General features: G+C 41.0%; 1 protein-coding gene across 1 annotated transcript in view; it reads right to left on the minus strand.

Moving 5' to 3' along the window:
* Positions 1-12,610, minus strand: part of LOC112226575 (protein kinase C, iota) — a 69,201-nt gene that overhangs the window by 13,649 nt on the left and 42,942 nt on the right. The window contains exons 6-7 of the mRNA XM_024390981.2: positions 8,916-9,053; positions 8,659-8,722 (exon numbers count right to left, since the gene is read on the minus strand). Coding sequence (XP_024246749.2) covers positions 8,659-8,722; positions 8,916-9,053 — 202 coding nt within the window. The remainder of the gene's footprint in view (positions 1-8,658; positions 8,723-8,915; positions 9,054-12,610) is intronic.

A 12,610-nucleotide genomic window follows, 5' to 3' on the forward strand; every position in this document is an offset into this window, starting at 1 on the left:
CTAGAAACATTCGACCTCAAATTGCGTGCATGGTACGCAAAATGCATGCAGATTGGCAGGTCTGAGAGGGGGATACAGAATGGTTAATAGTGTGAATGTTAAAGGAGAAGTTTACCCAAATTCCAGAAACTCCCAAGTGATTCCATACATTGACACTAGTCCAGTGGAGGTTGCCCTCTCCCCCTCTGTAGTGCTGTACTGAAACAGATGTATAAATGGGTCACGTGACTCGTGACTAGAGGTCGACCGATAATGATTTTTCAACGCCGATACCGATTATTGGAGGACCAAAAAAGCCGATACCGATTAAATCGCCCGATTTTAAAAATAAATAAAACGGTATTTGTAATAATGACAATTACAACAATACTGAATGAACACTTATTTTAACTTAATATAATACATCAATAAAATCAATTTAGCCTCAAATAAATAATGAAACATGTTCAATTTGGTTTAAATAATGCAAAAACAAAGTGTTGGAGAAGAAAGTAAAACTGCAATATGCGAGAAAGCTAACAATACAGTTCCTTGCTCAGAACATGAGAACATATGAAAGCTGGTGGTTCCTTTAAACATGGGTCTTCAATATTCCCAGGTAAGAAGTTTTAGGTTATAGTTATTATTATAGGACTATTTCCCTCTATACCATTTGTATTTCATTAACCTTTGACTATTGGATGTTCTTATAGGTACTTTAGTATTGCCAGTGTAACAGTATAGCTTCCGCCCCTCTCCTCGCTCCTCCCGAACCAGCAACGCAACGACAACAGCCACCATCGAAGCAGCGTTACCCATGCAGAGCAAGGGGAACAACTACTAGAAGGCTCAGAGCTAGTGACGTTTGAAACGCTATTAGGGCGCGCTAATAGCTAGCCATTTCACTTCGGTTACACCAGCCTCATCTCGGGAGTTGATAGGCTTGAAGTCATAAACAGCGCAATGCTTGACGCACAACGAAGAGCTGCTGGCAAAACGCACGAAAGTGCAGTTTGAATGAATGTTTACGCGCCTGCTTCTGCCTATCACCGCTCAGATACGTAGATACTTGTATGCTCAGTCAGATTACATGCAACGCAGGACAAGCTAGATAATATCTAGTAATATCATCAACCATGTGTAGTTAACTAGTGTTTATGATTGATATCTTATAAAAAACTAGCTAGCAACTTACCTTGGCTTACTGCAGTCTCCTTGTGGAGTGCAACGAGAGAGAGGCAGGTCGTTATTGCGTTGGACGAGTTAAGGTTGCAAGTTTGGATCCCCCGAGCTGACAAGGTGAAAATCTGTCGTTCTGCCCCTGAACAAGGCAGTTAACCCACCGTTCCTAGGCAGTCATTGAAAATAAGAATGTGTTCTTAACTTCTTGGATATAGGGGGCGCTATTTTAATTTTTGGATGAAAAACGTTCCCGTTTTAAACAAGATATGTCACGAAAAGATGTTCGACTATGCATATAATTGACAGCTTTGGAAAGAAAACACTGACGTTTCCAAAACTGCAAAGATATTGTCTGTGAGTGCCACAGAACTGATGTTACAGAAAAAACCCAGATAAAAATCCAATCAGGAAGTGCCGCATTTTTTGAAACCGCCTCATGGCAATGACTCCTTATATGGCTGTGGAGGAGCTAGGAGTCAGCTTACGTTTTCCCCAAGGTGTCTGCAGCATTGTGACGTATTTCTAGGCATATCATTGGAAGATTGACCATAAGAGACTACATCTACCAGGTGGTCGCTTGGCGTCCTCCATTGCAATTATTGCGCAATCTCCAGCTGCAGTATTTTTCAGTTTGCTTCTGATGACAAGCCAACTGCCACCACTGATAGATTATCGAATAGATATGTGAAAAACACCTTGAGGATTGATTCTAAACAACGTTTGCCATGTTTCTGTCGATATTATGGAGCTAATTTGGAAAAAAGTTAGGCGTTGTAAGTGACTGCATTTTCCGGTATTTTTCTTAGCCAAATGTGATTAACAAAACGGAGATATTTCGTCTACACAAATAATCTTTTTGGAAAAAATGAACATTTGCTATCTAACTAAGAGTCTCGTCATTGAAAACATCCAAAGTTCTTCAAAGATAAATTATTTTATTTTAATGCTTTTCTTGTTTTTGTGAAAATGTTGCCTGCTGAATGCTAAGCTTAATGCTATGCTAGGCTATCAATACTCTTACACAAATGCTTGTGTAGCTTTGGTTGAAAAGCATATTTTGAAAATCTGAGATGACAGTGTTGTTAACAAAAGGCTAAGCTTGTGTTTCAATATATTTATTTCATTTCATTTGCGATTTTCATGAATAGGAAACGTTGCGTTATGGTAATGAGCTTGAGGCTATGATTACGCTCCCGGATACGGGATTGCTCGACGCTAGAGGTTAACTCACTTGCCTAGTTAAATAAAGGTATACATTTTTGGGGGGGGACGACAAATCGGCAACCAAAAATACCAATTTCCGATTGTTATGAAAATTAGAAAATCGGCCCTAATTAAATCGGCCATTCTGATTAATCGGGTGACCTCTACTCGTGACAGTGCAGGCCTTTTCTGCTCTGTTGCCAGTGAATTCATGATTCACAAATCCGCAAAATGTGGACACATTTGTTGTTTTACTGACAGAGCTATTGCTGTCAAATGTACTATCGGTTTTGTGTCAGGAAATGTGTACTTTTACACCAAAAACATTTGGATTATTTTATGTAGCCAACTGCCACAGCAACGGAGATGGGTAAAAACTGTGCATGTGCTCTCGGAGGAATCCTACGTACAAACTGCATGTTATTCCCTTATTCGTTTTTTTTTTTTCCTTCAGCAGAGAAGACAGCGTAACAGATTAATTATACAAAGTAAACAACTAAATATTAACTACAAATATCCTCGTGAATGGCATCCCCCCCGAAATGTATAGTAAACTAAATTCAATGCATGCCCTCACAACTAAAGTCCATTTAGAGAGAGCATAAGCTTCCGCTTGTTTGCTAGCAATAGCAAGAATGATTTGTTTAACAGTGTTGTTTGACAAAGGTATTGATGTGAGTTTCTGTGCGCCTGCTTTCCTACACATTGTTTTCACCATATCAATTGCGGCCGGTAATAATGATCAAAGTCTCTGCAATAGTGTGTTGTTTCTTATTGTAGCGGGCCTAGCCACTCACCGAATAGTGCACTCTGGTTGAATTGTATCTTTTAGATTTGAATAATTTTGATTTTTAAGGTGAACTTCACTAGGGTAGGGGGCACAATTTTCACTTCCGGATGAAAAGCGTGCCCATAAGTAAACTGCCTGCTACTCAGGCCCAGAAGCTAGGATATGCATATAATTGGTAGATTTGAATAGACAACACTCTACTAGTTTCCAAAACTGTTAAAATAATTTCTGTGAGTATAACAGAACTGATTTGGCAGGCCAAAACCTGAGAAAAATCCATACCGGAAGTGGGATTTTATTTATGTTTGTAGTTTTTTATTGAATGCCATTACAGTACCCATTGACTTAGGACTCAAATTGCACTTCCTGTGGCTTCCACTAGATGTCAACAGTCTTTAGAAATTGTTTCAAGCTTGTATTCTGAAAAATGAGAGTTAGACCACTCTGAATGAGTGGACCCTACAGTGTCCCAGAACTTTTTCATGCGTGCGACCGAGAGTGCGCCTTTGTTTACCTTTTATATTGACGACGTTATTGTCCGATTGAAATATTATTGATTATTATGACTAAAAACAACCCGAGGATTGATTCTAAACATCGTTTGACATGTTTCCACAAACTTTACGGATACTATTTAGATTTTTCGTCTGCCTGTAGTGACTGCGTTTAAGCCTGTGGATTGCTGAACAAAACGCGAAAACAAAAACCGAGGTTTTTGGATATAAACATGGACTTTATCAAACAAAACAAACATTTATTGAGTAAATGGGAGTCTTGTGAGTGCAACCATATGAAGATCAAAGGTAAGTGATTAATTTTAGCACTATTTCTGACTTTTGTTACTCCTCTACTTGGCTGGTTACTGTTTGTAATGATTTGTCTGCTAGGCGCTGTTCTCAGATAATCGCATGGTATGATTTCGCCGTAATGCCTTTTTGAAATCTGATACAGTGGTTGGATTAACAAGAAGTTAATCTTTAAACTGATGTATAACACTTGTATCTTTTATTTATGTTTATTATGAGAATTTCTTTTTTGTTGAGTTTAACGCTCTGCAATTTCACCGGATGTTGTTTGAGACAGTGGATTACTGAACAAAACACGCTAACAAAACTGAGGTTTTTGGATATAAAGAGGAACTTTATCAAACAAAACAAACATTTATTGAGTAACTGGGAGCCTTGTGAGTGCAACCATATGAAGATCAAAAGGTAAGTGATTCATTTTCTCTATTTCTGACTTTTGTTACTCCTCTACTTGGTTGGTTACGGTTTTATTTATTTAATTTCACCTTTATTTAACCAGGTAGGCAAATTGAGAACAAGTTCTCATTTACAATTGCGACCTGGCCAAGATAAAGCAAAGCAGTTCGACACATACAACAGAGTTACACATGGAGTAAAACTAACATACAGTTAATAATACAGCAGAAAAATAAGTCGATATACAATGTGAGCAAATGAGGTGAGATGAGGTAAAAACATTTTTTTTAAAGGCCATGGTGGTGAAGTAAATACGTGTTAACCCTCGCAAGGCTGCAGGCCCAGACGGCATCCCCAGCCGCGCCCTCAGAGCATGCGCAGACCAGCTGGCCGGTGTGATTACGGACATATTCAATCAATCCCTATACCAGTCTGCTGTTCCCACATGCTTCAAGAGGGCCACCATTGTTCCTGTTCCCAAGAAAGCTAAGGTAACTGAGCTAAACGACTACCGCCCGTAGCACTCACTTCCGTCATCATGAAGTGCTTTGAGAGACTAGTCAAGGACCATAGCACCTCCACCCTACCTGACACCCTTGACCCACTCCAATTTGCTTACCGCCCAAATAGGTCCACAGACGATGCAATCTCAACCACACTGCACACTGCCCTAACCCATCTGGACAAGAGGAATACCTATGTGAGAATGCTGTTCATCGACTACAGCTCGGCATTCAACACCATAGTACCCTCCAAGCTCGTCATCAAGCTCGAGACCCTGGGTCTCGACCCCGCCCTGTGCAACTGGGTACTGGACTTCCTGACGGGCCGCCCCCAGGTGGTGAGGGTAGGCAACAACATCTCCTCCCCGCTGATCCTCAACACTGGGGCCCCACAAGGGTGCTTTCTGAGCCCTCTCCTGTACTCCCTGTTCACCCACGACTGCGTGGCCACGCACGCCTCCAACTCAATCATCAAGTTTGCGGACGACACAACAGTGGTAGGCTTGATTACCAACAACGACGAGACGGCCTACAGGGAGGAGGTGAGGGCCCTCGGAGTGTGGTGTCAGGAAAATAACCTCACACTCAACGTCAACAAAACTAAGGAGATGATTGTGGACTTCAGGAAACAGCAGAGGGAACACCCCCCCCATCCACATCGATGGAACAGTAGTGGAGAGGGTAGCATGTTTTAAGTTCCTCGGCATACACATCACAGACAAACTGAATTGGTCCACTCAGACAGCATCGTGAAGGCGCAGCAGCGCCTCTTCAACCTCAGGAGGCTGAAGAAATTCGGCTTGTCACCAAAAGCACTCACAAACTTCTACAGATGCACAATCGAGAGCATCCTGGCGGGCTGTATCACCGCCTGGTACGGCAACTGCTCCGCCCTCAACCGTAAGGCTCTCCAGAGGGTAGTGAGGTCTGCACAACGCATCACCGGGGGCAAACTACCTGCCCTCCAGGACACCTACACCACCCGATGTTACAGGAAGGCCATAAAGATCATCAAGGACATCAACCACCCGAGCCACTGCCTGTTCACCCCGCTATCATCCAGAAGGCGAGGTCAGTACAGGTGCATCAAAGCTGGGACCGAGAGACTGAAAAACAGCTTCTATCTCAAGGCCATCAGACTGTTAAACAGCCACCACTAACATTGAGTGGCTGCTGCCAACACACTGACTCAACTCCAGCCACTTTAATAATGGGAATTGATGGGAAATGATGTAAATATATCACTAGAAACTTTAAACAATGCTACCTTATATAATGTTACTTACCCTACATTATTCATCTCATATGCATACGTATACACTGTACTCTATATCATCGACTGCATCCTTATGTAATGCATGTATCACTAGCCACTTTAACTATGCCACTTTGTTTACATACTCATCTCATATGTATCTACTGTATCTTGCCTATGCTGCTCTGTACCATCACTCATTCATATATCCTTATGTACATATTCTTTATCCCCTTACACTGTGTATAAGACAGTAGTTTTGGAATTGTTAGTTAGATTACTTGTTGGTTATTACTGCACTGTCGGAACTAGAAGCACAAGCATTTCGCTACACTCGCATTAACATCTGCTAACCATGTGTATGTGACAAATAAAATTTGATTTGATTTAGCAAGTAAAACAGTGGAATGGTAGATTTGCAGTGGAAGAATGTGCAAGGTAGAGATAGAAATAATGGGGTGCAAAGGAGCTAAATAAATAAATACAGTAGGGGGAGAGGTAGTTGTTTGGGCTAAATTATAGATGGGCTATGTACAGGTGCAGTAATCTGTGAGCTGCTCTGACAGCTGGTGCTTAAAGCTAGTGTGGGAGATGAGTGTTTCCAGTTTGAGATTTTTGTAGTTCGTTCCAGTCATTGGCAGCAGAGAACAGGAAGGAAAGGCGGCAAAAGGAAGAATTGGTTTTGGGGGTGACCAGAGAGATATACCTGCTGGAGCTACAGGTGGGTGCTGCTATGGTGACCAGGGAGCTGAGATAAGGGGGGACTTTAACTAGCAGGGTCTTGTAGATGACCTGGAGCCAGTGGGTTTGGCGACGAGTATGAAGCGAGGGCCAGCCAACGAGAGCGTACAGGTCGCAGTGGTGGCTAGTATATGGGGCTTTGGTAACAAAACGGATTGCACTGTGATAGACTGCATCCAATTTATTGAGTAGGGTATTTGGAGGCTATTTTGTAAATGACATCGCCGAAGTCGAGGATCGGTAGGATGGTCAGTTTTACAAGGGTATGTTTGGCAGCATGAGTGAAGGATGCTTTGTTGCGAAATAGGAAGCCAATTCTAGATTTAACTTTGGATTGGAGATGTTTGTTTCTGATGTAATCCAATAGTCACACGGATAGCAGCTAGCTAGCTGCGAGATCCAGGTGTATATGTCCAGAGCTTGCGGTTGAAATCCGAGGATTTCAAATCCGAGGATTTCAACCACAAACCGTGGTTAGCTGAATACTAATATTAACCAGTAAACTGGCTAGCTTCTAGTTAGCTTCTATTGGGGATTTCAGATTTGAGGTAAATAATACTTTTACATTTTTTTTTTTTTTTTTTTTTAATATGTGAGGCAGGTTGCAGGAGAGTGTTTTGAAGTTTGAAAAGAAAATATATAAAAGATATGCGAAGAAAGGTGTATATATATATATATATATATATGGCACACGACGAGGACAAAGGATGTCTGACTGCTATGCCATCTTGGTTAAGACATTTTGTAATGATTTGTCTGCTGGGTGCTGTTCTCAGATAATCGCATGGTTTCGCCGTAAAGCCTTTTTGAAATCTGACAACGTGGTTGGATTAACAAGAAGTTCATCTTTAAACCAATGTATAACACTTCTATGTTTTATGAATTTTTATAATGAGTATTTGTGTTTTTGAATTTGGCGCTCTGCAATTTCACTGGATGTTGGCCAGGTGGGACGCTAGAGACTGCACGTACCCTAGTGAGGTTAACCACATTAATGATTTTGAGATACAAAGACGATATTATAATACACATTTTTTTGTATATCTTTTTTATATCTCCTCTGGATTTTGGAAATTCTCCCGCGATCCCATTTTCATATCAGGCAACCCCACACGGGGTCTCGTCCCCTAGTATGGGAACCGCTGTGCTAATCTGTAGAGCACCTAGGCCTATATGTCTACATGATATGGTGCCATGGTAATAACATAATAAGAACACCTCGAATGTCAAGAATCTGGCTAGGTTACATACCTCGGCACGCTGGTTTTGTGGCCGTCTTTTCTTAAACAAGCCTTTGTATTTTGGCACTGTGCCAGATCCAGTCCATGGAAATACAGTAGCAAGAGCAGTAATCTTTAAAGATCCTTTCTGTCCACATGCAGCTATGCAAAGTTGGCGGCAGTAGTATTTACATATTTACAGTGAAAACAGTGGAATTTCTAGTCACGTGATCTGTTTTTTGCAGCCGTTTTAGTACAGGGAGAGAGAGGGGGAGATGGCAAACTCCACTGAACTAGTTTCAAGCTATGGAATCAATTGGGAGTTTCTGCGTTTTTGGGTAAACTTCTCCTTTAAACTTTCTAATTCAGTCAGCCACCAGTAGAGCACCTGACAGGACTTAAGGTTGTCTTAGTCTTACTGGATCCAGCTTAGTGACTCAGGTCTAGGGACAAGGTCTAAAGAAACAATTCATTGCGTCAAAATGTCTGATAGATCATCATAAACAATCTTAACCCACCAGGGCTAGCTTTCCTTAAAAAGGAAGTGTGTGTGTGTGTGTGTGTGTGTGTGCGTATGTCTTACCTGGCTGTTCTGATTGGTCTAATGGAGTGATGGAGGCCCCTCTATCAGGCCCCATGATAGGTTCCTAGAAAGAGAGCGAGATGAAGAGCGAGAGAGTGTAAGAGGACACGTTGAGAAATAGTGTCTCAGTCCTTTCTTAATGAAAATACAATATGTGTAGGGCCCAGAGTTTTCCGGGACAGGTCACATGAAAAGACCAAGGTAAAACTCTGGGCACTAAGTATAAGAGACGGCACTAACCGCTCCCTGTTCCTCACCTGTATCATCTGTCGGCCACACTCCACGGTGACCAGTTTGTGACACTTCTTGTGGACCAGCAATTTGCAGTTGATGCATTTGTAACCCTGTCTCCCCAGACCCCAGATACGGTCTGTGCAGATGGCGCAGTGAGCTCTCTGGAAGACAAAGAAAACAAACCTTTAGAGAGAAAAAGAGACAGAGGGATAGAAGTTAACAGAGACGAAGAGAAAGAGGAAGAATGAGAAAGAAGTGAAGGAAAAGAGGTATATACAGTAGTTCCTCAAAGGTTTAGAGCCTATGACCATTTGTGTCAGATTGTGGTAACTTGCATCATTGCACCACACTATCTATCACAAGGGGGAGTTTGAATGCTGATCTATCGGTAGTCTAAACTGTGGCACAAATTGATGATCTTTTCGTAAATTAATAGAGGTGTGAATGTTTAAGTCAGAGTCTCTCTTCTTTGGCACTCGAGTCCTGTATCAGGTAACAACAAAAAATGACCTGGCAGGTGGTCCCGAAGTTGAGAGAGAACATGGGTAAATACAATTGCGCAATTACACTTGACATGTAGACTGACAATTTTCTAAAAATAGGCAGTGGGATTTTGATTTCTCTCCCTCTAAAAACAGATATAATTCTAAATAGAAAAAGGGCATTATTTACCACAGTGTGAAAGAGGGATAGCCCCTCTATATAAAGTGAGTTTCTGAGTCCTTCTTTGCTGATGTGAAGAAGAAACTTAATGAGAGTCCAGCGAGGAGAAAATGGTGGCCCATATTTTCAAGACCTGAGATATTTCATGAATTTATGAAATGTACTAGTTTATTTAGGCAATTGAATATATTAATTTAAGCTTGGCATATTTAGGAGGTTATTTCGCAGCATAAAGCCATATATGTCAGCATACAGCTGAGTGACTCACTCATTTGATGCTTTTGATCAAAATAACATTCTTTCTGATAGTCTTTAATAAATACATGTTTTGACCAAGTTAATCTGCTCATGTGTGTGTTCAATAATTTGTGAGATTGCGGTTACAATGAAGCACGTAAACTACATCAAATAAATCCTATTCATTATGAATAATCAGATGCGTTGCAGGCTTGTCATTTTTACTTATTAAATTATTTCAGATTTTATTTGATATTTTAGACAACACAAAACACATATGGATATGACAACTAAACTCAGCAAAAAAAAGAAACGTCCCTTTTTCAGGACCATGTCTTTCAAAGATAATTAGTAAAAAATCTAAATAACTTCACTGTAAATGGTTTAAACATGGTTTCTTCATGCTTGTTCAACCATAAACAATTAATGAACATGCACCTATGGAACGGTCGTTAAGAAACTAACAGGCAATTAAAGTCACAGTTATTAAAACTTACGACAATAAAGAGGCCTTTCTACTGACTCTGAAAAACACCAAAAGAAAGATGCCCAGGGTCCCTGCTCATCTGCGTGAAAGTGACTTAGGCATGCTGCAAGGAGGCATGAGGACTGAAAATGTGGCCAGGGCAATAAATTGTAATGTCCGTACTGTGAGATGCCTAAGACAACGCTACAGGGAGACAGGACGGACAGCTGATCGTCCTCGCAGTGGCGGACCACGTGTAACATCTGCATGGGATCGGTACATCCAAACATCACACCTGCAGGACAGGTACAGGATGGCAACAACAGCTGCCCGAGTTACACCAGGAACGCACAATCCCTCCATCAGTGCTCAGACTGTCCGCAATAGGCTGAGAGAGGCTGGACTGAGGGCTTGTAGGCCTGTTGTAAGGCAGGTCCTCATCAGACATGGCCGGCAACAACTTTGCCTATGAGCACAAAGCCACCGTCGCTGGACCAGACAGGACTGGCAAAAAGTGCTCTTCACTGACGAGTCAGGATTTTGTCCAGAGGTCGACCGATTATGATTTTTCAACGCCGATACCAATACCGATTATTTGAGGACAAATAAAGCCGATGCCGATTAAATCTGACTATTTTTTTTTCATTTATTTGTAATAATTACAATTACAACAATACTGAATAAACACTTATTTTAACTTAATATAATACATCAATAAAATCAATTTAGCCTCAAATAAATAATGAAACATGTTCAATTTGGTTTAAATAATGCAAAAACAAAGTGTTGGAGAAGAAAGTAAAACTGCAATATGTGCCATGTAAGAAAGCTAACGTTTAAGTTCCTTGCTCAGGACATGAGAACATATGAAAGCTGGTGGTTCCTTTTAACATGAGTCTTCAATATTAAATATTTCAAAACATCTATCCTGTTTGCCACAAGGCACTAAAGTAATACATTTTTTGTCCGGGATACAAATTAAATCCAACTTTATTTGTCACATGTGCCGAATACAACAAGTGTAGACCTTTATTTTAATATTGAAAGTCAATATATATAAAAAATATTTAAATAAATAAAAAGAGTTCTTAACAGGGCGTGTTTAGGTTGTAGTTATTATAGGAATTATAGGACTATTTCTCTCTATACCATTTGTATTTCATATACCTTTGACTATAGGATGTTCTTATAGGCACTTTAGTATTGCCAGTGTAACAGTACAGCTTCCATACCTCTCCTCGCTCCTACCTGGGCTCGAACCAGGAACACAACGACAACAGCAACCCTCGAAGCAGCGTTACCCATGCAGAGCAAGGGGAACAACTACTCCAAGTCTCAGAGCGAGTGACGTTTGAAACGCTATTAGCGCGCTAACTAGCTAGCCATTTCACATCGTTACACCAGCCTAATCTCGGGAGTTGATAGGCTTGAAGTCATAAACAGCAGTGCTGCTGGCAAAACACATGAAAGTGCTGTTTGAATGAATGCTTATGAGCCTGCTGGTGCCTACCATCGCGCAGTCAGACTGCTCTATCAAATCAGACTTAATTATAACATAACACACAGAAATGCGAGCCTTAGGTCATTAATATGGTCAAATCCGGAAACTATCATCTCGAAAACAAGACGTTTATTCTTTCAGTGAAATACGTAACCGTTCCAGTTTTTATCTAACGGGTGGCATCCATCAGTCTAAATATTCCTGTTACATTGCACAACCTTCAATGTTATGTCATAATTCTGAATTCTAATTCTGGAAAATTCTGGCAAATTAGTTTGCAATGAGCCAGGCGGCCCAAACTGTTGCATATACCCTGAGAAGTGACAATTTCACCTGGTTAATATTGCCTGCTAACCTGGATTTCTTGTAGCTAAATATGCAGGTTTAAAAATATATACTTCTGTGTATTGATTTTAAGAAAGGCATTGGTGTTTATGGTTAGGTACACGTTGGAGCAACGACAGTCCTTTTTTGCGAATGCGCACTGCATCGACTATATGCAACGCAGGACACGCTAGATAAACTAGTAAGATCATCAACGATGTGTAGTTATAACTAGTGATTATGATTGATTAAGTTTAATGCTAGCTAGCAACTTACCTTGGCTTCTTACTGCATTCGCTTAACAGGCGGGCTCCTCGTGAGGCAGGTGGTGAGAGCGTTGGACTAGTTAACCGTAAGGTTGCAAGATTGGATCCCTGAGCTGACAAGGTAAAAATCTGTCGTTCTGCCCCTGAACAAGGCAGTTAACCTTTTTGGGATAGGGGGCTGCATTTTCACTTTTGGAATAGCGTGCCCAGAGTGAACTGCCTCCTACTCTGTCCCAAATGCTAATATATGCATATTATTAT

The sequence above is a fragment of the Oncorhynchus tshawytscha genome, linkage group LG28 (assembly GCF_018296145.1).
Source record: "Oncorhynchus tshawytscha isolate Ot180627B linkage group LG28, Otsh_v2.0, whole genome shotgun sequence".
Lineage (NCBI taxonomy): Eukaryota > Metazoa > Chordata > Actinopteri > Salmoniformes > Salmonidae > Oncorhynchus > Oncorhynchus tshawytscha.